The sequence below is a fragment of the Lissotriton vulgaris genome, chromosome 5, assembly GCF_964263255.1.
Source record: "Lissotriton vulgaris chromosome 5, aLisVul1.2, whole genome shotgun sequence".
Classification (NCBI taxonomy): domain Eukaryota; kingdom Metazoa; phylum Chordata; class Amphibia; order Caudata; family Salamandridae; genus Lissotriton; species Lissotriton vulgaris.
This window is the reverse complement of record NC_141693.1, coordinates 1,722,855,783-1,722,883,586: the sequence shown is the minus strand read 5'-3', so window position 1 is coordinate 1,722,883,586 and position 27,804 is coordinate 1,722,855,783. Positions and strand designations below refer to the sequence as shown.

The following is a 27,804-nucleotide window of genomic DNA, read 5'->3' as shown; positions in this document are numbered from 1 at the left end:
GGGAAATGTGAACAAACAGTCAGATATACTATGAACATAATAGTATAATGATTGATATATGAAAATAGAAATAAAATAACAAGCATCATTGAAATAAAGAATTGATGAGTCATTTTGAAATTCGATTAAACTACTCACTGGAGTGCCTATTGGAAGTAACACTACTTGTATCATTACGCCCTCATGCTCAGGAGGGTTCACCACTACGGCACCCACTACCTTTAACAAACTAAATACGCATATACGCACCGGAGTGCGACATCCATATTCCATTTGGAGGAGTAAATTGCCCACCTCCTCAATGTTGTTGTCAACGTCATCATCATCTACAACATCAGCATCAGAATTAGCAATAGATGGAACATTATGAAGGCCATTGACAGCATCCTAATTCAACTCAAATAAGGCCACAGGCCTTCAGTAACATTGGTGTGGAGGTAAATGCACTACTTGGACCAGACCAGAGGCTGTGTGTGCTTTGTGATCTCCTAATGACACACCAGCCAGCATTGGGATGAATGAGGTTCTGAATCTCAAACTTTCTTTGGGTAAGGATTTGGAATCAGCATCTCTTGAGCGGAGCCCAGCATGGCCTTCAGTGCGGGTGCTAAGCTATGGGCCAGCCGGTAGCAAGGCAGGGAACTAACGGGATCAGTCAGTGTTGTGCCCTGCAGCAGTAGTCCAATTGAGGGCTCCGGACTATCCATCCATCAGGCCAGAAGGTACTCTTAAAGGACCTGAAATCACCCAAAACAGCTGCAGCATTTCCTCTGTGAGGGCGTCTACGAGCAGAACAACTGGGGCAGTCAGGTCTTTTGAGTGCTGACAATGCAAGTTTTTCCCCAGAGCAGGAATGACAAAAGGGATACTAATCCCATTCAGACTTCTTATATTTATGACAAGACTGGTCTTTCAACTTCATCTTTGAGCCAAGGGTAGTGATTTGGATAGGAGCAGGACCTGAAGCACTAAAGGGCCCAAGACTTGGAACATAATCTCCCTTGCTTCTTGTGCTTGAGGATGTACAGTTTGGCCTCATGCTCTTGGATGACCTCTGTTTTCTCAAGGAACATTTGTTGCAGGACTCAGAGTCATTACAGGAAACAAAACACAATAGATAAAGTCTAGGTCCATCAGTTTTCTACAATCACAGCACGGTGTGATGCCTTTAGTCTTCACAGGTGATATTTTCCCAGTGCACGGTTGTATAAACAGAGGACCACTAAAACAATGGCAAAGATTTGGGAGAGGAAGTCGAAGAGCGCTGAAATCAAACACAATGGAGTGGTGCCTACATAGGGCTCAAGGCCATCCTTTCTGGAGACAGTGTAAGACAGCCTTTGAGCCTTTGAGCCTGATCCAGCAAAAGGAAGGAAGCAAGTGGTAAAAAAGTCAGCATCCAGCCTGGCGGAATTGAAAAGATGATTAATCAACAGTTAGAAGATGAAGAGCTCATGGTTCCTTTTGATATCTTTTCAGATCTCCCTCTGTGGTAATCGATTAGAGACAGGAGAAGGTTAAGTAGCAGCGGGGAAAGAAAAACAAGTCCCAAATATCTTGGCCCAACATCCAATTGCAGGATTATGTACAGCATGCATTTCTATAGACACAAATGCTACAAACATATACATCTAACAAACACACACACTTTTCTATAAAACTGCAAGTACACCTAGTTTTTGGTTTAATGATTCAAACCAATGTTTTGAATAATGTCAAACTGTAAAGGTAGCTAGACTTTAAAGTTAACAATCAGACGAAGATTAATACTTCTCCGAGATGTTCTAAATGTTTTCATAATGTTGAAGACTAAGGATTGGTTGTCAACAAACTAACTCATGTTCATGGGGAAAAAATAAATGAGGCCACAGTCTGAAATAGACACAAAGTTTCCCTGGAAGGCATCTACAACCTGAAAAAAAAAGAGAGTTACAACTTCCACACTAACACCCAATTAGCAAGTGCCACCTGTAAACTATATATAAGCCACCAGTCAATCAGAACAACTAGTGACTGTGGATCACAAAAAGGTATCTAGCTGCCCAAGAGCAAGAAACATACCACCAGTACTCATCCATCTATTGAGAACAAGCTTTCAACCACTAATGTTAAAGACTAACTCCATGAAAGCAAATCTCATACAAACAAGATGATCAAAAAACATGCCCAGACTGTTCCTATATTCAACACACCATATATGTGCTGTTTCCCTTGGTTTATTATTGGTTTACCTTTAAAAAAAATCTTTTAAAAGTATTGTTATCCTTTCCTCTCTAACTCCTGCATCTTGAAATTCTATTCAGTCCACCTTCCTTTTGTTCCTTCTATTTTCATTTCATTTATAACAATTCCTATGCATCTGACATGAACGTCTTTCATAATAATAAAGCAAAGACTCTAATAACTTATTCCTGCTTGTTTAACATCCAATCAAGAACAATTACCCTACAGTGAGCAGAAAGTTTAGTGGTGTACACTGCTAGTAAAATACCAGGGTTTAACATACTGAGGAAGATACACAAAAATATACTTTTAACTGTGGAGAAATAATTCAAGGAAGGTTGTAAATCTTCCCACAATGCGAGATAGTGCACAACCCAACCTTAACAAGGACACCCAACTGTCACCCAAACAGTACGAGTATGAGATAGTAGCTGGACATGATACTACACCTGGGCACACAACACTGGTTCCAGCAAACTATGAGTGCTCCATACGATACTGTGGAAGCACCTCCAGATACATCATGGATGAAACCTAGCTAATCTATGTTTAGTAACTAAAATAGTCCCCCGTATCAGCTTTAGTAAGACGTTTTGGATACTTTATTACTTTTGCACTTATTTGTAGGTAAGATGTCATTAGAGAGCAACTATCATGCAGTATCAATTTTTGAGAGCAACAGAAGATCAAATGCCATTTAATTTCACTTTGTGTAAATACACTGCATGGTTAAAGGGGATGCAAGTTGGTATTTGCCAATCCTACTATGTGACTCAAAAGAAGCTGCAGGCAGGGAAGAGGGATGCAGGAGGAATAAGCAAACACATACAATCTTTATGATTGATTAAATGGAGAAAATGTCTGCTAAAGTTTGGCAATAGAAGGGCACAATTCATTGAGTCAGAACACGGACAACAAAATACTCCTAGGTGGAAATGACAGAACAGGGAGGAAAGCCATTTTCCTAAGAGAAGAAACTGGAGATCAACATCAAAGACACTCAAACATGAGCAGCAGAGAGACTCAAAGCCCACTCTAAGTATAGGTCATTTGTTGGAAACAACAGGATCAAAAAGAAGTCCAATTAAGATCAAACAATTTGGATGAGGCCAACAACAAACTCAGATGATTTGGAGTTAGGGCAAGCGAGATCACAGCTTCCCAATGAAATTCTACTTAAGTCAAAATACAAGGAGTGTAAAAGCAAAATATACACTACTCCATGCATCAGCACTGAAACGTACTCTGTGTTACATGCTCAGTCACTCACTGGCATGCAGAAGCATGCACCATTAGAAATGCAAGACTGTTAAAACATGCAGTTTAAAAAGTGGACTGAGTTTATGTTGCAGATTAGAGTGCTGCTAATGTGCTTAGCATCACATATGCAATCATTCTGCAAATACTCCCCATCCATGATGAGGAATGTTAATTTATGTGTTCAGTAGACTATATTCATTCACATGGTCACCTGTCTAAACCCTATGACCTGCAATTCAAACCATGTGTTAATAGTTGTTGCAATCAACGCGATGGTGTGTGGGTGGAAATGTTTCAATACCTACTACTTTACATATAGGATCACTCTTTGCTGGAGACATCATGGCCACTCTATACTGCTTTTAAGTTAAGCATTACAATATGCATTTTAATAAATGTATCTACACAACAATGAAAGTTAATTATGGAGTCCTTTGCATCAATATCGCAGATCACACGCTACATTGAGTGTGCAACCTAAAAATAAACATGTTGCCAAGAAGAGCTCATCACAAGAATGAACAAGCAACAGTGCATAAAGTAACCTACGCAGCATGTGAACTGAAATGCCCATCCAGTCATTGTTACATGGGCACTCAAGTCAGAAACAACATTGGTTTCCATTATTCCATTCAAACTGTTCAGGGATCTATAATGATTTGGATTTGTTGTTCTACTACATTTTTTTGTTCCATGTTCATGTTGGACAAAAGTACATAGGGGTATTTACATATAATGTAATAAGGAAATAGTCCTCATGCATGGTAAAAGCCATACCGATTAGCTCAGAGCATGCAGTCCCCCGTGCATCATATTGCGATCTGACATAGCAAGGAATCAGAAATGGGTAAGTGGGACAAGAGACTGTTAGAAAGGGATGGTACGTGTGCTGAGCGTGCAAATCTCTTTACTCACGTTGAGGTGCGAATTTGTCACGGTGACAGTAGCCTGCAGTCCCAAAGAGATGTTGGGCAGGGAGGGGGATGTATACAGGCCCATCTGGCTGGATGACCCATCCAAGTTTAATGATCTGTGCTGTGGGTGCATCTGCTACAGAGGGACAAAGGAAGGGGGAGAAAGAGACAGGTAAAACACTCAACAACACGAAGTTGTGTTCGCCAGACACCCAGTAAACCACTTCTTACAAATGCAAGGACAATGCCAGCCAGCCACTTAACTCATTATGCATTATCCGTAATGTTTATGGGAACATTTATTTTGTTCCTGTTGCTGGCTCCTTGAGGGGGATGGTGTGAACTTGGCCAGCGTGTCTCACATTAGAGAGCTAATTCTGTGGTGGAGCACACAAGAGAGCAAACCATGCCAAGTTTACAGCCATGTCAATGAAAGAAACCTCAAAGCAGGAAGGCATTATTTCTCAACTGTCATGCATGCACAACAAAGCAGAAGGCGCTGCATGCCTCATGTAACGTACAAGTGGGCTGAGCAATTACAAAGAAATCTGAAAGAGGGAAAGGGCAGTGCACACACCCATGAAGCCTACTGCCAATCCCAGTCTCCTCGTAATATCACAATTCTGGTCTTCTGATAGCTGTTTGTTCCACCCCCATAAAAACCAATGAAGATCAGCAGTTGTAAAAACACAAAAAACGAGTAGAAATGTATAGTCTGTCTCAATTACATTTTGAACAATGCCGAACCTTGTGAAAGAAGAGACATTTAATTGTTCTTTGAACAATCCTATAACTTCCCCGAATCCTCTTCACTGTCTATCCAGAGTGACATCTGTTTTTGTACTCTTAGAGGTCCAAGGTGGTACTTCATTCTAACACCTTACAAACACTGAGATTAGGAAGGATTCTCATTCTTAATACCTTGAAAACCTGGCTTTCTAGAATGGCATGTAAGTACAACAGACCGAACTGTGTGCATAAAACCTGTGCTGTTTTAAGGAACAAGGGGACCCCAGCACTGAGAGCTGGGGTAGGGTCCGATATTTGTATATGAACAATGGTCTGGGCGAGGCCCGAAAGGTCCTCTGGTAGCCTAAGCTATTAAGTTTCACAATACATTGAATCAAACGAACAATTTCATAATAGTCCTGGGAGGACTAGGTTGTTTAGTATACATGGACACTGTAGTGTAGTTCCTATATTCCCAATAGGCTCTGCGCATTGGAATAACATAAACAGCAGTGTAGACGTAGGACTGAGGTCTCTAGGTCTCTACTGACTATGTTAGACTTAATTAGTTTTGCCAGCTAGCTCAGAGGTCACTAGAAACGTTCTCGAATGAACAGAGAGGAGTTAACTTCCCTGATTTAGACAAGAAGGGATTAGCTTCTGACAACCATATAACATGACAACTTTGCTCCCCCAGAATAAGGAGTGAATCTCCAGAGTCGTGCGAAAACAATAGACAGCTATTTCACTTAGTCAATCGTGCATGCTTAGTTTCACCAGAGTGCAAAGAAATAGAGAGACGGGCGTTTTCAATAAAAAGGTGTTATTTTATTGAGCAGTCTTCTTTCTCGTGCAAGAGAAGTGAATTGCTATAATTGCAATACTTATCATGAAGTAAAGTGCGGACAGTAAAAGGAGTATTATAAAATAATACTGTAAAAGCATTGATATGGTATCTTAGCCACATGTCACTTTAAAATATATAAAATATTTACATACATAAAAACATTGACTAAACAAACTCAACTGGTGCTTCTAAGATACGCCTACCCCGGTGTACCCGACCTAAGCCTAATACGTGGGAAATGTAAGTAAGTAAGTGCCAGTTTTAAGTTAAGTTGTTTTTTTGCCAAGAATCTGAATCAAGAATTCTCTCTAAGGTTTGAGTCAGGTCCGTACCTTGGTTATAGAATGAAGGAGGTCTTGTATCTCGTTTCTCAGGACTCGATCTTCCAGCACCCAGCAAGGGTGACTAGAAACACCAGAGCTGGATTTCTCGGCGTGAGAAAAGGCAGCTTCTCCAGCGTGTCAAAGGGGAGGGGCGGCTTCCTTCGGCTCTCGCATCAGCTGGGCTTCGGATAAGTAGATAGCTGCTCTGCTCCATACCACCGTGTGTTTGCTTAAGGCAAGTGTTGGTATATTTATACCTGGAAGGTGCCGTGTTTGACGTAAGGTTGGACATAAGACGTCAATAAAGATGTCACTAAGAACTGACTGTTCCTTTAGTGCTCGCAGGAGTTCAATGACAAATCAAAACAAAGTCATGGGGAATCCCCAGGTTACTGAAGGTTTGGTGTGTCGAAAGAACTCGTTGTGCTCTCTAGGAATCTAAGGAAGTAGCCTTGCCATATTTGGGCTGCGTGGGCTATTGCTGAATATGGGTAAGATTTGTATGTCTTCATTAGGACATGGTTTATCATAACCGCATAAGGACATGAATCAGGGATAATTAATTAGGGTCCTAGATACATTCATAACACCCACTCCACGTATAATGTCCATCATTACTAAATACTAAGCAATATATAAACATATAAGTATGCATGTGTTTTCCAACCCACCCCAAAATACAATGAAATGCATTTGAAATGGTATAGATACACAAAATGAGTATTATAATGTACGTTTTCAAGCAAAGTTACCATTCAGGAAATGCAAATATAAATATATGCTGAATGAATAGCGAAAATTACATTTATGAAATGGCTCTGAATACAGAAAAAAAAAGTTGAGACCATTTCATCACAAAGTTATACAGGTTTGTACATATGCTAGAGGCTGATTCAAAATGTTGTCTCTAACAATAGAACTTCTGTTCTCTAAGAATAGTTCTACTTTAAGCAGAGTACCATGTGCCAAAAAAAAATAAAAAACTGTAAATATTTTGGAAATTTATGGAAAAATAATTTCGTTCTCGGGAAGGGAGAGAAAAAAATATTGTCACTATCTTATTGGGGTTCTGTTTATCAAAACTGAAGGCCGAATTCAGAGTTCAGGGAACGCTGGGAGCTCGTTTATCTTTAAATATTATTCTCGTTGTTAGGGGAGAACATTAGCTCTGATACGTCAGTAAAAAATTCCTCTACAACAGTAGGTGAAAGTTGGGTCAATTCCAAAAAGGTGGAAATAGTGCAAATGTGCGATGCATTCCCATCATCGATGTCAGGATCAGCAATGTTCACAGAAGGTTGTACCTATGTGGTGCCGCTTTCATCTCGTACCTCAACGCCACTTAATCGTAATGGTGAAGTCTCAACGAATGCCGTCATCAGAATAGGTAGCCGCTGGGGACAAGTTGCATGAGTCGTAACAGGACAAAGCAAAGCGTCGATATCCATTGGTACTGCTGATGGTAGTGTAAGACACACGTCCAACACGCATTCTTCTCCGCATAGCAGGCATCGAAGCACAGGTAAGATGCAATTTTGCCAAATTGGTCTGAATGAAAGAAACCAGGTAGTATTCAGATCTCTTAGCCGGGCCAATCCGAGGACCTTAGTGATACGGTCTCGATATCGTATTGCTAGGATCGTTTCTTCCATTGTTGCCAGGGGTTTGTCTGTGACTTGGCTTGCCATACCGGAGCAGGAGAAACAAAAATAAAATTCCTGCTACGAGTCCCAAAATAAGAGGCAGGCCACCGAAGAGCGAATGCACAAAATTCGGGAAGATGCCAAGAACTGCTTCGAAGGGTGTTAGCAGTCCTGTAAAAATTGTCTTAAATACATGTGCGATGCCACTGGTATCTGACATGTTTAAGATTTGGCTTAACATTTCTACGAAATGAACCGGACAATTTGTCGATAATAAGGTATGTATCTCTGCCGCTGTCCTTGCAACTTGCAGGTCATATGTTTCTTTGGACGAGGTTAAAGGCACAGTTGTCTGTAAAAGAATAGACTTCATTCTGCTTAAAGTATCAATTCGAATAGAAGAGATATTCACATAAGGCCATATTGCCGCCTCCATGTCTGGATTGTTATTTGGATACAATACTTGCATACAGCAAATGACCCTGGCCGTCACAGTTGTGAGATAGGCTCTTCCTGGCACCATGCCACAGCAGCTGTGATCACTTATTAAAACGTAGCTACCATTGGAAAGCTGTTTGAAAAATGGCTCTAACTTTGTAGTAGGGGTACCCTGAAGATGACATTAAAGTTTGTTTGAAGAACCTTCACAGGCCCCATGCAAGTTAATACCTTGACACAGGAGTATACTGCTCAGTGATTTTTTACAATCATTACCACTAAGAAATACCTCTTTTTTCCCTTCACTGTAACATTTGTGTGTATAAGGTAAATTCCAGGTCGTTTTGATGTATCATTTACCCAACCTTTCATACAGGCCTGCTGGTATCTATTTTTGGCAGTATTGAAACTGAAAAGTTGTTATTGGGATTGAAATTGTCCCATGTATTATCCATTCAATGACCGGTGTCTCTGACTGTCAATGGTAATCTCTCAAGTTTTTCAATGCTCAGTATCGTATAGTCTGCTCCTTTCTGTGCCAAACTGATTTGTTTATCAGGAAGGTTAAAGATAGAAAACAATGATGTTATGTTGATTAAACGCCATGGCACATAGCCTGAACGTAGGTTTTAGAATGTCCAACCTAGCTGTACAATAGAACGTAGTTGGGACTGGCCATGTTGTAACATTAGCATGTCCTGCTCTATTATATCAATAGCAGATGATACGATGCTGTCCAGTGAATAGATTCTGGAGGACAGAGTCGTTAACCCATTGTCCACTACAGAAAATGCTTTTTCCAAATTGATACGGTCAATTTCCCATATTTATTCTGCAGTTTCAATTTGTTTCAATTTCCAAGCTTCATTGTAAGCAGCGTATATACCGGCGTATATGAAACGTTTTTGACGCTGTTTGCGAGGTCCCATTATGAAATCTCGCAAGTCAGCACCTTCTTTAAGTAAAGTTAAGTGTTGCTTTATTTCGGGAAGTGTGGATTTCTGTAGCCAGTCAAGGCATAGTTTTCCTACACTATATGTTGTTACTATCCCTGGATGTTGTCTCTGGGAGTATCTAGGGTCTGGCCTGTTCTGTTTGAACACCTGTATTTTGTTCAGGAATCTATTTTGACAGTTAATTGTGTCTATGGGCCAGATCAACCTTTTTTTCCAATCAGGATTTGTTATGTTTTGTTTCAAAGTATAGGACACGTCTATCCCCTCATCTGTAGTGGTGTTTCTATCAGGCATAGGTTTTGGTATAGACGGGTTATTTAAATCTTTTATCTTAGCTAAGCCAAAACAGGTTGTTTGCTGAATTGTGTCATTCAGGAACATAATTTGTTCTGGGATCATGCAGGCTCTGAATAATGCTTCTTGACCTTGTACCTGCCATTCTTTTGTTCCCCAGATTGTTTTTGTATCAATATTGTTTTTCCAAAACTCAAAACCAAATGTTGACATTTTGTCAAAAACTTTTCAGAATATATCAATTTAGTGTTTGTCAGCATGTTTTTCATTCCTGTCTCATTTAACATCTTGAAATAAGAAAATTCTGGATCAGTATGATTAAACCCTGAAAAGTATGGGAATTTTTCATAAAATGTTTTCGAACTGCCTATTGGCGGTTTTGGACAATGTTCCCACTGATTATAAGAAAAAACATTTCTAGGATTCGCAGATTTATGCAGATAATGATGACCATAGTGGTTATAACAGTACATCTCTTCATAATTCGACGAGCCCTGTAAATAATCATGTTCTGTAAATTTTGCTAACATTTCTAAATCTGACATCATATTATTAATGTTTTCAAAGTCCCAATCATCAGAGAAGGAACTTGGTGTCACAAAGTCACTTAATGAAATCTTGAATTGGTGTGGATACTTCAAGAGCTCGACCTGGCCATAGATTTCAAAGTCAGTTCTGTCCCATGCTATACCACCAGGTATAGGCTTTGCGGCGATGTTCACTGATGATAGTTCTCTTTTCTCTATGTGAGAGGGACTGTGTGGTTTCAGGACCAAGTTGATGTTCTGACTTGCGGTGTCCATTGTACTGTATTTTCCATCAATAAATCTACCCAAAATTAAAACTAGATTAGCCAAAGTAGAAGGGTAAGTACACCTAACACAATCCATAGTTCAATCCAAGGGAAAATCCGATATGTTTCTTTGAGTTGATGAAAAAGTTCTTTAATTTTCATTTTGAAAGTTTTTGTTGCTGGCTTGTCTCCATGTTTAATCGGATCATCGGAAAAGTCATCAAAGTTGATAAAATAGTCAGATGCAGTTCTGTCAATTGGTGGGATTGCTTCCGGATTTCCATTGATCTTTGCATTTTCTTTTGTTACATTTGTATAGTCCGAGGCTACATCGTTGTAGACTGGTGTTTCTTGAACTGTTGCAATTTGGGTTTCAAGAGGCACAAGTTCCATGGATTTGTTGCATAGTCCTTTTTTATTCACTGATGGTTTATCGAAAGTGATTAGTCTTTCAGTTTGAACCTCTTGGATTGTAGCAAGATTTGGTCTTCTGCTATTTCTTGGGAGTCCACTGGGCCTACTACTTATTATTGGCCACATGATTGTGGTTTCACCAGGTCGATGGAAACAACTCTGTTTTCCTTTTTACCAGCAAGTGGCGGTAGTACTACTGATCTTGTTCCGCTGACAGCTAAGACAGGTACTGATTTTCTGTAAGAAGGCCCAAATTCCTTCTTCACCGCGATCTTTTCTCTGAACAGATCCCCAATCTTTGGAATCCAGACAGGTCTTGCTGGGACAGGTGGTTCTTCAGTGGTTGTTGGCTTAGACTTTATGTTACTTAGACTTTTTCTTGTTTCATTTAAGTCCTATAAAACAGCCAAACGATCTTTGATAACAAAGGCTTTTTCTTCTACCACTGAAGTATGACTATCCAAGTCCTGGATTCTCATTCTAGTACCGAACAATAGTTCATATGGAGTGAAACCCTTTAGAGAATTTCTTGGCAGATTGTTAAGACTACGTTGGACACTTGTTAGATGTTTGACCCACCCATCCCCCGAACCTAATACCCTCGCCGTTATAGATTGCTTTATGTCACGTTTTTTTCTTTCCACAACCGCATTTCCCTCAGGGTGGAAGGGAGAAGAGTACCGCAATGCAATGCCCATGCTGCTCATGACCTTTTTGTAAGCTCGAGAGCTAAACGCAGGACCCTGATCAGAATGTAGCATGCCAATTGCGTATGTGCCGATAAAGACTCGCAAATCATTTATAACAGTTCTGGCGTCAGCCGAGCGCTGGGGCCACATCTTTTAGTGAATCAAGTCTTAATAATTATGGGACCGCATTTGTCCGGTAGGACTTTTGCGCATAGATAGCCTGATGCTGTCTAATAGTGGTGTCTGGGCTGGTGTCTGGTCCGGTTCACAACTGCGATCTCTGTTGCAGTCCTCACAATTTACTGCCTAATTGTAAATTTCTACGCTCATTCCCGGCCACCAGTATTGTGATTGTAATTCTATAATAGATTTCAGGATCTCTTGGTGCCTCAGACCCAATCCCATGTGTGCTTCCTGCATCAAGAAGATTCTCCGGTTCGTGTTTGGAATTACTCTATCCCCCACTCCAGGGATTCGAGCACACGGAACAGAGTTCGCATCAATTATGTATGTATTATTGAGTGGATAGTTGAGAGGTAATGCCGCATAATCGCCTTTTAATGAGGCTTTTACTGCCAGCATGGTTTCTCCATCTATTTGTTTTTCTGAACGCTTTTTAGTGGCTAAGGAAGCCGGTTGACCAGCCGCCGCTGTGGCTCTATCAGCCAATGAATTCCCTGCAACGTGAACGCCATCACGTCGATGACTCAGTGTATGTATCACGTGAGTCTTTTGTAGTTCTTTCTGTAAAAGAACTACTTGTTCACAAAGCGTTTTATGCTTGATTGTGCCCCCTTTTGCATCTTTGAAACCATTTTGAACTCCCGGTTCAGCAAGTATTCATTGTAAAACTGAACGCAGTAATACGAATCGCGCACTATTAGTGTGGGGAACTCGCGATCGGTATTTTCAAGCGCCATCTTAAAAGCCAGTAGTTCAGCTCGCTGAGCTGTACAATCTCCTAGAGATTGAGTTTTAGTGACCAATGGTCTAAATTTCCCTTCGTGCCAACGACCATTAACAATCGTGCACGCAGCACTATTTGCTTGTTTACCCCCCAACTGCGGGTTGTGCTGATCCGTCTGTATCCATACTAATATAATAAAGAGAGAGCCCAAACCTTTGAGGCGGGTAATCTCAGGAACCACAGCACCAATCACAACACCCAATACAGCGTTGGAAAGGGCAGTTGCAGCAGAAGGACATAGGCTATGCAGACGCCCACCATATACATTTAAAAGGTAAAAGAACTGTGCCAGCAAAGTAGTCCCTTGTGGGCGTGTCTGCGTTGTGCTGTAGGCGTGTGCTGGGGGTGTGACAAACGCTGGAGGCGTGTGGTACGTTCCGCCCTTCATGCCATGTCTCATATTGTGTGCTAATCCCACCCTGCTCCCTTTAAATACCCCTGCATCCCATAATCATAATTCATAACCCACCCTTACTCCTTAAAATACCCCAACACCCTTACACACTAACCCATCTTAACTCTATAAATATACCCTGTACCCCAAAACCCAAAACTATCCCTAAACCCTAAAATACCCCTGTACCCCAAAACCTAAACGTAGCCCTGAACCCTATAAATACCCCTGTACCTCCAAACCTACCCCTGAACCCTAAAAATACCCCTGTACCCCAAAACCCAAACCTAGCCCTGAACCCCTAAAATACCACTGTACCCCAAAACCCAAACCGACCTCATAACCCTAAAAAAAACTGAACCCCCCTAACCTAGCCCTGAACCCTTGAAATACCCCTGTTCCCCAAAACCTAAACCTACCCCTGAACTCTAAAAATACCTCTGTACCCCAAAATCCAAACCTAGCCCTGAACCCTAAAAATAACCCTGTACCCGAAAACCCAAACCTAGCCCTGAACCCTAAAAATAACCCTGTACCCCAAAACCTAAAAATAACCCTGTACCCCAAAACCCAAACCTACCCCTGAACCCTAAAATACCCATGTACCCCAAAACCCAAACCTAGCCCTGAACCCTAAAAATACCCCTGTACCGCAAAACCCAAACCTAGCCCTGAACCCTAAAAATACCCCTGTACCCCAAAACCCATACCTATCCCTAAACCCTAAAACTACCCCTGTACCCCATAACCAAAAACTATATCTGAACCCTTAAAATAACCAAACCCCCCAAAACATATACCTCAGTACCCCAAAACATATACCCCTATACCCATACTTACCTTATCGAAACATTAAAACAAAAAAAACATGCTTTTACCATTCATGCATTTACAACAAATTTCGTTGTATATGTATTTGTGGTAAAAGCATATAAAATGTAAAGCCGTGCGTTATAATGGCATTGCTGAGTTATAGTACTTTCGTAATGAAAGTATGCGGAGTGATGGTATGCAGAAAGAAAGTTGCGGACTAATGGGTGTTTACCCTCGCCCGGTAAGTACATTGGTGGCATGGAGGCCCACATCTCCAGAAACATACTCATATTTTTTCACCACCCATTTGAAAAATGCACAGGTCTCTCTCATAGATGGCCAGCACCGACATACACTTTCAGACACACCTCCCGCCACAAGTTCTAGAATTGCGAACTTTAGAGCTGGGGAGCTACGTTCGAATCTCGGCATCAGCTCAACATCCTGTGATTCCAGGCAAATCGCTTCGTCTCCTCGTGCCTACCACAAATGAATGTGTTCTTCTGTAATGTAAATTGTGCTCATGCCATGTTGTTGAGTTCGCGCTATATAATATTGTAAGGAAAAATAAAGTAGGGAAACTAGTTCACACACTACTGAACGCGCACACTCAAGTGCATCAGCAGTGCACTGTGAATCGGAGCGTTTCACAGGCCTGTCCCAGATAAGAAATGCTATCAAAACGAAATCCTACAAAAAAAATGTACTACTGGCCGGCAGCAATTCATACACGGACAACGTCGGGACGGGCTGCTAGTATATTATACAGCCGTAATGTTACAGAGGCAGGATTTCGGTCGGCAGAGGACATTCATTATCATATTGCAGAAAATCTTGTGTTTTTAAATTAGGATCAAATTTGTATACTACGTCTGGTGCAGCAAGATAATTAACCCACTGTATCCATCTTGGATGTAGTGCCTTAGCATTTGGGATGCTTGCTCTTGTTACTGCTTCTAAAGCAGGTACAGGTGTAACTATTATTATACGTTTACCTTGTGCGAGGGCTCTTTCTCTTGCTACAGCAGTTTGAACCGCTGTCAGAATTTTTTCTGTAGAACTGAATTTCATTTCAGCTTGTGTGTACAAATGTGATTTGTAAGCTATGGGTACAGTTTCTCCCTCATTAGAGGTCAGGTATGTGAATCCGCATCTTTCTGGGATGACTCGGATTACCAGATTGCGTTCATTTGCGCGTGTTTGCAGTTTTGTTTTAGTTAACATGTCTGTCTGTAATGATCTAAAAATTTCTGTGTGTTTTTGAGTCCAATTATTTGGTTTGAAATCAGGTTTTATTAATTCGGAGAGAGGTTTAACCCTCTCTGCATAATTTGGAATGTATGTTCTTCCAAAATTCGGGAAATCTAGTATTGATTGTAAATTCTTCAGCGTTTTAGGTGCTTGGAGTACTGCACATTTCTCTAAGAAATTGTCCGCCAGGCTTTTGCCTTCACTTGATAATTCATATCCTAAAAATAGGACAGTTAGATGGGCTATTCTTGATTTTTTAAAGTTCAATTTGTAACCTTCCGATGCGAACCCAAGTATTATGGTGTTCACTCTTTTTCAAGTGAGTCTCCAGGTCATCGTCTGTAAGATAGATGTCATCGACATAGGATAATGCCTCATCATCATACATTTGTAGTAATTCTGTTACCCTTGCTGAGAATAATCCTGGGCTATTCTTGAATCCCTATGTAAGTAAACAGGAGACCAGTAGTCTGTACGTTTACACGCCTGGGGGAATTAGGGTTGGCTGAAGGGGGGCTTTCCCACTACTTGATGCTAGAAATGTTTGTGGGAACGGACTGCTCTGTAGACAGTTTACATTTTCGGTATATACCTTCTGTGGAGACAACATTTGGTGACCATCTTTACTTTTAATTTTTGAGCTTCCCAGAGGTTCTACGTCACCAAATGTGCTGTAAAGATCTCAGATAAGAGTTCCCCACAGTGTGGCAATGACTGGTACAAACACGACGCTTAACAGTGGCTGGTAATTGGCATAGCCAATAGGTATCGCTTTTGGGACTTTATAAGTATTTAGTTATGCAGCACAATATCCTTGGTGCAACAACATCAACTGTTGCATGATAGCTGAACACTTATAAGGTGCCAAATGCGAGACCTATTGGCTATGCCAATGCTTGTTTTTGAAGAGGGTGCACGCTGCACAGTACTGTTCCTTATATTCTGGAAATAAGCACAAATTACAGACTTTATGAGCATATTTGGTCCCGCACCAAGGGCACCATCAAAATAAGCTTTCTTTTTTCCACCTCCATTACTCAGACATGGACATTCTCAACAGGTGTGGATGTTGACGAAGCAAAAGTCTGGAGTGAGTGCTCGCTTTGTAAATGGTTCCAATGTGTATCAGAGGTGCGTGTTGTTGTTCGTTGTTGATCTTCAATTGCAAGGATTTTCTTTTTCTGTCTGTAAGCCGCGTGGGTGTCGAAACTGTAGAGCTCCGATGCAGTCCGTCCGAGCCAGATGGAGGAAAAACAATCTAACAAAGGAGCCGTTGAACATGTGCAATGTCATGAGGAGGATGGGATATAATGCACAATGCCGAACGCAAAACTTCCTCAAGAAAAACAACTTACAGATTCCGGACCCAATGCTAGGAGTGTGCATAGCATCTGTATCTGCAGCAAACATATGTAAATGTAAATGTGTTTGTATTTATATAGTGCCTTCTGCCCAGAGGTCTCGAAGCGCTGTATTCATACCGCTGTGGAACCCTTTCTGGCTTTCCTGTGAGATGTCCACTCCTGGGCACCCCCAAGGTGAAGCCAGTCATCCAAGCGCTACTGGGGCCATTGTGGTGATTAAGCAAGCTATTGCCCAGAGTCACAGAGTGAGACCCATGATTAGACTAGGCACCGAGGAGAGAATTATCAGGTCCGGGGAGATTGAGTCCAAGAGCCGCTGAGGCGGGAATTGAACCCTGGACCTGGGCCAGACCTCTGCATCAGGGTCTGCCTCTCTAACCATTGAGCCACGCTTCAGTTTTGACAGAATACACAGTTTTAGACCATATTGATTAAAGAATGAAGTGACAAGATGCTGGATGATCCCTATCTTTCTAGGCGTAAGTTATTTTTCCATTATGGACAATCAGTCTCGCATAAACAGCCGCTGTACCCACCATTCGATATTTCTATCATACGCACATACAAGCTGCTCTAGATCGGATCATAGACGTAATAATTTGAGTAATTCCTCACACTGTTATCAAATCTAAAAGCTCCTCATCAATACTATTAGAAGCGGTTCGCTTAGAAGGCTCCAAAGTCCAATAAACCTAGAGTAGGCATTGAGAAAATGTGAGTTGTCGAACGTAACATTCTAGGCAACAGCACAAAGTTTGTAAACCCATATTTATTTGATGTTAAAATCAACCAGGATCCCTAGTCTAAATAACACAACTCCTATTATTAACTGATCAAACCAGTACAGAGAATTATCATCATCAACGGATTCAGCTTTGATCAAACTGGAAATGCACCCAGTTTATTAAGGGTAATTTCTGAATATCTTGTGCTAAGAGTATTTATTCCACTGGTACCTTAGGAACATATAATTTGTTGTCATAGAATAACCCAGCAAGGACAATGAGATAGAAAAGGATCAGTAAAATGATAATTGTGTCAAAATGGGTAGAGTTCCATAGAAACAAATACAAAATCAATTGGTACCCTGACCTTGCCATTTTTAACTGTTTTACATGCTGGTACATTCACCTGAGAAGGATTATGTTACTTACCATGTAAGCATCTGTTCTTGGCATGTAGAGCTGTAAAGTCACATGCTTTGCATACTCCTGCTTTTTCGTCTCTCTCTCTCCTTCCATTTCAGAAGCTCAGGCAAACATCACTCACACTGATTTTAGTAGCTCCCACATGGGCTCGTCAACCGTCGTTCACCACACTCTTGGAACTATTAGGGGTTCCACATCAAAAGCTCACCTCAATTCCAGCCTTCTCACTCAGAACCATGGAGAAATCGACACCCAAACCCCAAGGTGCTCTACCTAGCAAATTGACTACTGAAGTCAAAGTTTAGCTACTCAGATTTGCCGCTAGATTATATGACAATTCTTAAAGAGGCAAGAAAGCCTACCACCAGAGCATGTTATGCGGCGAAATGGAAAAGGTTTGTTGTACATAGTAAGAACAATAATATTGATTCGCTAAATACATCTGTACAAAATATTATTTGTTACTTTTTGTATCTACAGCGAGCTGGCTTAGCCTATGCATCCATTTGATTGCACCTTGCAGCAGTAGCCGGATATTTGCAAAACAGACAACACTTATCTTTGTTCAAGGTTCCAGTAATTCAAGCCTTTATGGAAGGCCCTAAAAGAGTAAAACCACCCAGGGTACCATCTGCACTAATTTGGAATCTTAACATTGTTCTTACAAGACTCACGGTCCATCTTTTAAGCCATTGCACAATTGTCCTTTACAGTTTCTCTCTTAGAAAGTTGCCTTCCTGATTGCGATCACTTCATTAAGGAGAGTTGGTGAGCTACAGGCATTAACTTTAGAAGAACCCTTCTTCCAACTTCATAAAGATAGAGTAGTTCTTTGTACAAACCCAAAATTCCTTCTAAAAGTGGTTTCTGCTTTTCCTCAGCCTGATTCGGTGGCGGAAAGCGCTCTTCACACACTTGACGTCAGAAGAGCGCTATTATACTATATTGAAAGGACAAAGAATTTTCGTAAAACAAAGCAACTGTTTTTAGCATTTACTACACCTCACAAAGGCAATCCTTACTCTAAATCTGGTATTTCTAGATGGATTGTTAAATGTATTCAAACTTGCAATGCTTAAGCTAAAAGAACTTTATCTATACTTCCTAGAGCACATTCCACTCGTAAAATAGCAGCGTCTATGGGCTTTTTCTGTAAAATTCCCATATCTGATATTTGTAAAGCAGTAATATGGTCTACACCACACACCTTTACTACACATGTATTGTGTGGCTGTGTTAGCACATCAACAAGCCAATGTGGGACAAGCAGTGCTAAAAACATTTCAAATAACGGTAACACCTATGGGTTAGCCACTGCTTTGGGAGAATACTGCTATATAGTCTATGCAAAGCATGTGTATCTACAGTACGCATGCCCCAAATGGAGGCATGTGTAAGCATCTGTTCTTGGCATGTAGAGCTGTAGATTCATAAGTGCCCTCCATCCTCCCCGGGCACCAGTGGTTGTTGCAGTTCTTATTATTTACATTACATACACATGGACAACTCTATACTTCACTCACTTGATTCTCACCCTCTTGTGGAAAAACAATCTAATAATGGAATTGATGCCCATGCTCATTATAACTGAAAGGAGGAGTTACATTACCTTGTGGCTAGGAAAAGACTTCTTCGAAGAAAAACAACTTGCAAACATCAGGACTCAACACTAGATGGCAGGAGTATACAACGCATGTGTATCTACAGCACACATGCCTCAAACATGGCCTTATCAATAAATCAACAAGAGCGCTAGGAAAACTACTGCCACCTTTTGGGCCTTGACCGACAGGTTCACTAAAGGGTATTCCAAGATATAAAATATATTTTAGCTAGTGTTGGATCAATTCTTGCTTTTTCTTCTGCAAATCAGTTATTCAATACTGGGGGAATCTACTTTACCCCATACACTTGCCTCAATAGGGTTGTGGGTAAATTTAATGATCTCACATGAAGTGGTTTTTTTCTGAATTTTAATGAAATTAGAAACCTTGCATCATTGACCCTCAACAAGCGATCTTTTAATTTGAAGGACTGAAAGATCTTAACATTCCAGTTTGTAAAGGTCTTTAGGAATTTTAAGGAAAGAGTTCTTCATATTAAACTATCCACAGCCCAGCAAACAATGATTACCCGCAGCATTCCATTTTTGTATTAGTAAATAGAGCCAAGTACGACATCACCTTTGTTTAATCTCTGCCAGAGTTTGGATTTTACAAAATCTATTAGCTTTATATCCAAAGAAACTCCTGGAAACGACAGGATATGCTAAAATTGCACAGGATACATTTTATTTGTGATCTGTATTATTTATTTGCCTTATTTCCAGTTCTTAACACATACAATTAAACTGCTTTGCTGTCTGAGTAACCTCTACTAAGATGAAGATGAACAATAGTTACTTACCTGTAATCTGTGGTTCTCCAGTATTGGTGTCTTTCATAGATTCACATGCCTGAATCATTCCCCGTCGTCGGAGTGGGAGTCCCACGGTACATAAAAAAGCAGTAATATGCCATAATTACATTGGAAAAAACACTAATTCCCAACCAGGAAGTAAAGTAGCCCAAGCTACCATAGAAAAAACTTCCACCTTCGTGACAATCCTAGTCATTATGTATAGTCCAAAGTCCAGCCAATCAGGCGCCAGCACCCATCAGAACCTTCTCCCCAGAGGCTCAGGCTCTCAGATTTTCTCGCAGGAGTGTAGGTAAAACCCTTATAGCCTAAAAGCCTCTGAGGGGAGGTGGGCGGGTTGCATGTGAATCTATGAAAGACACCAACACTGGAGAATCACAGATTACAGGTAAGTAACTATTGTTCTTCTCCAGTATTAGGGGTTTCTTTCATAGATTCACATGCCTGAATCAGAGTAGCTAGCAGTACATATCCTTGCTGGGCAGACGCTAATGAAGCCAAGCTTGTCAGCAAGTAACCCATATAACAATGCAAAGTGAAAATACACATATCGTATTAAGCATAACATAATGCAATCATGGAAATATGTGTGAACAGAACATAAGAAGCGTCTGACAGCAGAAACAAGGAGGTGGGAAACAGAGCCTCACCTTAGTGAAACAGATTCCGTAGAACAGCTCGACCCACAGAAGTATCAGCCTCGCTGATCGATTCTAGACAGTAATGTCTGGAAAAGGTATGGCGACTAGCCCAAGTAGCCGCCTTGCAGATCTGCTGAAGAGGGACTCCAGCAAATAAGGCCATAGATGAAGAGACCGCTCTTGTAGAGTGCACTCTGGGCGCTGACAGTAAAGGTCTCCCAGCCTGTGCATGGCAAAAGGCAATGGCAGCAGAGATCCATCTTGAAATAGTCTGTTTTGAAACTGCCTGCCCCTTACGAATCGCACCGTAGGTAATGAACAACTGGTCAGAAGTGCGTAGAGCAGATGTTCTTTGTAGGTAGAATTTTAGACATCTTTTAATGTCAAGCGAGTGTAACGCTCTTTCCGCAGGTGTTTGCGGGTTTGAAAAGAACGACTTAAGAACAATAGGTTTGTTGAGATGGAAATCCGAAGGTACTTTCGGAATGTATTTTGGATTTGTGCGAAGTATCACAGAGTCACTTGTGAATTGCAGGAAAGGATGGTGCACAGTGAAAGCTTGGATATCACTAACCCTCCTGGAGGATGTTAAAGCCAAGAGCAGTGATACTTTCCACGAAAGGTACTTCAAGTAGGCCTTGTGGATGGGCTCGAATGGGTGACGCATGAGTTGAGCTAGGACCACATTTAGATGCCACGAAGGAGGCGGACGGCGTACAGGAGGGAACATTCTAAAGAGGCCTCTGAAGAATTGTTGGATAATCCTTGCTGAGTACAGAGAATTGGTCCCATCCTGTCGATATCTGGATATTGCAGCCAGAAACACCTTTAAGGTAGCATGAGACAGACCTGTTCGTGCTAACTGCAGGAAAAAAGGAAGAATTTCCTCAGGTTTTGCTGAAAAAGGGTGAACCCCTGCTGAACGGCACCAGATGCAGAAGCGCTTCCATTTCAGACTGTACGTCTTGATGGTAGCAGGCGCTCTAGCCTTGGCCAACACCTCTTTACAGTCCTCCGGGATGTTTAGGTGTGCGAACTCACGGTGTTCAGGAGCCAGGCCGCTAATCTCAGAGATGCTGGGTCCGGATGGAAGACTTGTCCTTCCTGAATGCTGAGCAAGCTCGGGATTGGATGTAACTGAATTGGCTTGCACTCTGACAGTAGGAGGAGCTCTGTAAACCAATATTGGCGCGGCCATCTGGGCGCAATCAGGATGAGTCGGCAAGGTTCCTTCTTCATCTTCCGCAGAACCTTGGGGACTAGTGGAATCGGTGGGAAAGCGTACGCAAACGTCAAAGACCAATTGATGGAGCACGCATTTCCCAGAGAGTTCTTGTGGGGATGCCAGCTTGCGAAGCTTTGGCATTTGCTGTTGGTCCTTGTCGCAAATAGATCTATGTCTGGCCAACCCCACTGATGAAATATGTGTTCCACTGTCTCCTGGTGAAGCTCCCATTCGTGGGTGGTGACCGTTGTTCTGCTGAGCGCGTCCGCGAGGACGTTTTCTGTCCCCGGAACACGCACTGCTTGCAGATTTACATTGTGGTGAAGAGCCCATGTCCATAAATCCTGCGCCTCTTGAGACAGGAGAAGAGATCATGATCCTCCCTGCTTGTTGACTTAGTGCATGCTTGTTGTGTTGTCTGTTCGTATCAACACATTGGCATCCTGAATGATGGCACAAAACACCGTGAGTGCAAGAAAAATGGCTCTCAGTTCTAAACGGTTGATGTGCCACCGTTTTTGCTGCGCAGTCCATTTGCCGCTGATCGTGAGGCCTTGTAGATGAGCCCCCCAGTCCTCGAGGGACGCATCTGTAGTGATGGTTAGACTCGGTGCTTCTTGAAGGAACGCGCACCCCTGCCTCAGATAACTCATCCATGTCCACCAGAGAAGAGACTTCTTCATGAGTGGCGTGATTTGAATGAGGTCCTCGAAAGTGCCCGAAACCTGTTGCCACTGTAAGGTCAGTTCCTCCTGAACCGGCCTCATTCAGAGTCGGCAATTTGGAAGTAATGGAATGCAAGCCGATGCCATCCCTAGAAAAGACTTGTACAGTCGGACTGAAGCTGACTTTCTTTGCATCAGATCTTGTGCTAGCCGACTTATTTTTATCTGTCTCTCTTTTGAGATGAAAACTCTGAGTTTTTGAGTGTCTAGAGTCGCTCCTAAGAAAGCCCTTCTTTGAGACGATTGCATTTGGGATTTGCTGAAGTTGATTGTCAGGCCTAGAGATTGAAATAGGTGCAGACACTGTTGTAGGTGTTGATGAACGGTTTCGTCAGAACTGGCCTTTATAAGGCAGTCGTCCAGGTATGGGAAAATTTGTATTCCCTCCAGCCGGAGGTGTGCAGCCACTGGAGCTAAAACTTTCGTAAATACTCTTGAAGCTGACCGTAAACCAAAGGGAAGGACCTTGAATTGGTAGTCCCTGCCAGCCACCCTGAAGCGAAGGAATTTCCTGTGGCGAGGTAGAATGGGGATGTGGAAATATGCATCCTGGAGATCTAAGGTGACCATGCAATCTCCTGCTGCTAGAAGATGTAATATTTCCTGAAGCGACAACATCCGAAATGTCAATTTCTTTAGATATTTGTTCAGAGCGCAAAGATCGATGATCGGGCGCCATTCCCCGTTCTTCTTCTTTACCAGGAAGAACCTGGAGTAAAACCCCATTCCTCTCATCTTCTGTGGAACGCTCTCGATCGCTCCTTTTTGTATCATCACCTTGATTTGGGCAAACAGCTCCTTTAGGTGAGCTGGAGGCGGTCCTTTCGCCGGAACATTTGGAGGGAATTTTTCGAATTCTAGGGCATGGCCCCTGGCCACAATATCCAGGACCCATTTGTCTGTTGTTATTGACTGCCAGTTGGAGTAAAATTTTGATATTCTTCTGCCAAGTTTTTTGTGAGGGTGGAGAATTGGTGGTGGCAGGTGAAAAGACTCATTGGCGCTTGTCTTTGCCGCGGTAGTTTGTCTTACCCCTGTTCTGGGTGTAGGTTGTTCTTTTCTGCCCATAAGACTGGTAGCGCTGTGTCTGATAGCGCTGGTTACTTTGTCTGTATGAGGATTGTTGTTGGTAACCACCTCTATTGGAGGACGTCCCTCGTCCTCTTGCTCGTCGAAAGGGCGGCTTGCGGAATTGCAGGGTGCCCAAGGATTTTGCTGTTTCAATATCCTTTTTAGGTCGAGCGACCTATCTCAATGCGCACATCCGCATTGAGAGCGGGAGCTCGATATAAAGGGGCTTAAACAGAGCTTACCGAGATCGGGCGATTCCATGAAGTGCCCGTGAAAGCTCGCTCAATGCGCATGAGCATTGCCATTAAAAGCGCGTGCACAGACACCAGCCTCCCTCCCACAGTCATCCCCCAGCGTGCGCTCTGCCAACAAGCCTTTGAAGTGCACTTCAAAGGTATCCGCTACCCCCGCCCCCTGCTTCACACGTTTCTCGCATTTCTCCTCCCTCCCTCGCCTTCCTCGCCCTTCAGCGTGCCTTAAGCCTCCATCCTTTCTTTCTCTCTTCCTTGTCTTTAATTTGTTTTCTTTGTTAGTGTTAGTCTTCCTTTTGACTTTACGGTGTTGTGCATATTTTCAATCTCCCCCTCCTCGTCTCCATCCCCTTAACCATACGCCGGCGGCCCTGCACCCATTCGAGCCACAAATTGCTTCCCTTTGGCGCAGCGTTTTACTTGTCAGGGCGGGTGCATTTATATGCATTCTACCCCCTGCTCGCGCACACACTTTGCCTCCCGCTCTGGTCTTTTAAAAGAAGGATGCGCACCTTTTAACCGTCGTCTCTTCATCCTTAGTACAGGTACGTCTCGGTGGGCGTTCCTTGAACGATGCTGATAAAGTCATTTGAGCACACGCAGCTCTGTCCCAAAACTGATCTGACATGCACACCCCCCACCTATTGTAGTACTAGGACCTGTCCAAACTGTTGACATACACTTTCGTGCCTGTACTGGGACCTCCGTCCTAACCTGCATCATAACTTCTCGGCCGCGTCTCAGGCCCCTGCTGCTTCACACCCTCATGCCACTCTCCCCGCTCCGCCCCCTCCCCTGCCCGCCGTGTCGCATTTCTCCTCGTACTTTCACTTTGACGGCCACAGGCCGTCTCTCGTGTTTCTCGTTTTTTTTTACTTTTCTTGTTTATAGAGCGTTGACCTCAACACTATGCAATATTTATACCCAAGAGCTGTGCTCTAGCGTTGCAGTTTCTGTGCTGTGTACTACAAATGCAGATGTTATTACCATATAAAAGAGTTGTGCCAGTGTGGGCTGTTGGCAGCTCTAGATAACATTCGTGCACTTAGTCCCAGCATCTTTATCAAAGTCTAACCATTATCGCAGCTACAAGTTAGTAATAATTGTTAGTGTGGTAGCGGTTGGCTACTTGCATTAAATTAGGCATACACGTTTCATTGTCGGTCTTTTAAATTCAGTGTTTTGCTGTATGCACAGCCACTGAAAATGAATTTGCATTATTTCTGCAAGTGTTTTCTTTTATGCCGTTAGGACATATTTATTTATATTTACGATTCCAGGCCGTAGTTGGGTATAAGTTCCAGGAACAGAGCAGATACTAACATTTAGTATTAACTTTCGATAAAGTACATCTGCTGCTTTGAAGTTTATTTTAATTTTTTTTTACCCGAGTCCAGTATTTTTTTTAAGCTTTCTGGTCGTGTCTCATATCCTGAAGAATACCACATTTTTCCAGTTGCTAATTTTTATTTAATGCAGTGTGATGGGAAGAATCATTTTTCTCTTTAATGAGAAAAGAGTGCCAGACCCATTTAAAGCAGTTATTGCCGAGTAGATATATTCATCAATTGGCTGTGAGCCTACAAAACATTGACATCCACCGCATCCACCACCACCGCCACACCCACCACCACTACATCCACCACCACATCCACTACATCCACCACCCCATCCACCACCCCATCCACCACCGCATCCACCACCGCATCCACCACCGCATCCACCACCGCATCCACCACCACATCCACCATCACATCCACCATCACATCCACCACCACCACCACATCCACCACCACCACCACATCCACCATGACATCCACCGCCACATCCACCACCACATCCACCACCGCCACATCCACCACCACATCCACCACCACTTCCACTGCATCCACCACCACCACATCCACCACCACCGCATCCACCACCACCACCACATCCACCACAACCACCACATCCACCACAACCACCACATCCACCACAACCACCACCCCATCCACCACTACATCCACCACCACATCCACCATCACCTCCACATCCACCACCATCACATCCACCACCGCCACATCCACCACCACCACCACATCCACCACCACCACCACATCCACCACCACTTCGACCACCACCACCGCATCCATCCCCACCACCACTACATCCACCACCACATCCACCACAACCACCACCCCATCCACCACCACCGCATCCACCACCACCACCGCATCCACCACCACATCCATCACATCCACCACATCCACCATCACCACCACATCCACCATCACCTTCACATCCACCATCACCTTCACATCCACCATCACCTGCACATCCACCATGACATCCACCACCACCACATCCACCGCATCCACCACCACCGCATCCACCACCACCACCACACCCACCACCACTACATCCACCACCACAGAGTCCTGCCCGTCTGCGCCCGTCCGCGCACGACCGCGCACGACCGGGCCTAGGGCTTAGGGACTCTGGCACGCGCACCTGTTACTCCTCAGCAGATCTCCTAACACTGAAATCTGACAGGTATACTTTATCTCCTGCTATATGTGCCACTCTTAAGGAAAATCATATCTTGCACACCCCTAGCCGTAAGAACTTAAGCCGCTCAACCCCCATAAAGCTAGCCACCCTCAACACCAGGTCATTGCAGAAACACCACTTGGAAATCTTCACCCTCTTACAGGACGAGACTATCGATATCCTAACACTCACCGAAACATGGTTGAGTGATGCCTCTTCTCCGGATATCATCGCCGCCCTTCCCAGCGGGTATGATATGATCTGGCATAATCGATCAGAGGGGGCCCGAGGTGGGGGTGTAGCAACGATCTTTAAAAGGCAACTTATGGTAACTAAAATCTTAGCAGAGACCATAAACACCGTTGACCTACTGGGGATAAAAATTACCTCGAACAACTCCTGTCTTATTATCCTAACAGTATACTGCCTACCTCAAAGTACCCCCATGTTCAATGATCTCTTCTTTCCCATCATATCAGATCTATGCACACGTTATAAAAACATTCTGGTAACGGGTGACTTTAATGTCCATTGGGATAAAAGGGATCAAAACTCTTCCGTCCAGACTTTACAGACCACCATGACCGCCCTTGGACTGACACACCGGATATCATCGCCGCCCTTCCCAGCGGGTATGATATGATCTGGCATAATCGATCAGAGGGGGCCCGAGGTGGGGGTGTAGCAACGATCTTTAAAAGGCAACTTATGGTAACTAAAATCTTAGCAGAGACCATAAACACCGTTGACCTACTGGGGATAAAAATTACCTCGAACAACTCCTGTCTTATTATCCTAACAGTATACTGCCTACCTCAAAGTACCCCCATGTTCAATGATCTCTTCTTTCCCATCATATCAGATCTATGCACACGTTATAAAAACATTCTGGTAACGGGTGACTTTAATGTCCATTGGGATAAAAGGGATCAAAACTCTTCCGTCCAGACTTTACAGACCACCATGACCGCCCTTGGACTGACACAACTCGTGGAAGCTCCAACTCACATAAAAGGCCATATCTTAGATCTCATCTGGTCTTCGACACCAAAAGCGGTCATCACAAGTATTTCACCTTGTATCTGGTCGGATCACCACCTTATCTTATACGACCTACCGCAAAATATCTACCAGGCCAAATTACCGCTAAAAACAAAAAAAGTGCGCCAATGGAAGAAAGTGAATTCAGAAACCCTAACCAAAGTCTTGCCCAAATACAAACAGGATCTTACTACTTTCTCTGATAGCATAGACCTAGACTCAAAGTATGATGCGATAATAACCACCCTTAGGCAATCAATCGATGAGCTAGCTCCTGAAAAAACACAAAAAGTAAAAGGTGCAGAGAAAGGAGCCCCCTGGTTCACCGAAGGTCTACGTGAACAAAAAAGAAAACTTCGCCACCTCGAAAGATGCTGGAGGAAACCTAAAATGGATACTGACAGGGAATCATATAGATCATTGTTTCAATCATATAAAAA

General features: G+C 42.8%; 1 protein-coding gene across 18 annotated transcripts in view; it reads right to left on the bottom strand.

The window, feature by feature from the left end:
* HDAC5 (histone deacetylase 5) overlaps positions 1–27,804 on the bottom strand; it is a 1,827,433-nt gene that overhangs the window by 608,758 nt on the left and 1,190,871 nt on the right. For 9 of the 18 annotated variants that reach the window (XM_086923942.1, XM_086923931.1, XM_086923933.1 and 6 more), the window contains one exon: positions 4,399–4,533. The exons of 5 other annotated variants lie outside the window; for them this stretch is intronic. In XM_086923942.1, the coding sequence (XP_086780068.1) occupies positions 4,399–4,533 (135 nt within the window). The remainder of the gene's footprint in view (positions 1–4,398; positions 4,534–27,804) is intronic. 4 more of the 18 variants (XM_086923932.1, XM_086923935.1, XM_086923936.1 and 1 more) reach the window with 1 other exon arrangement.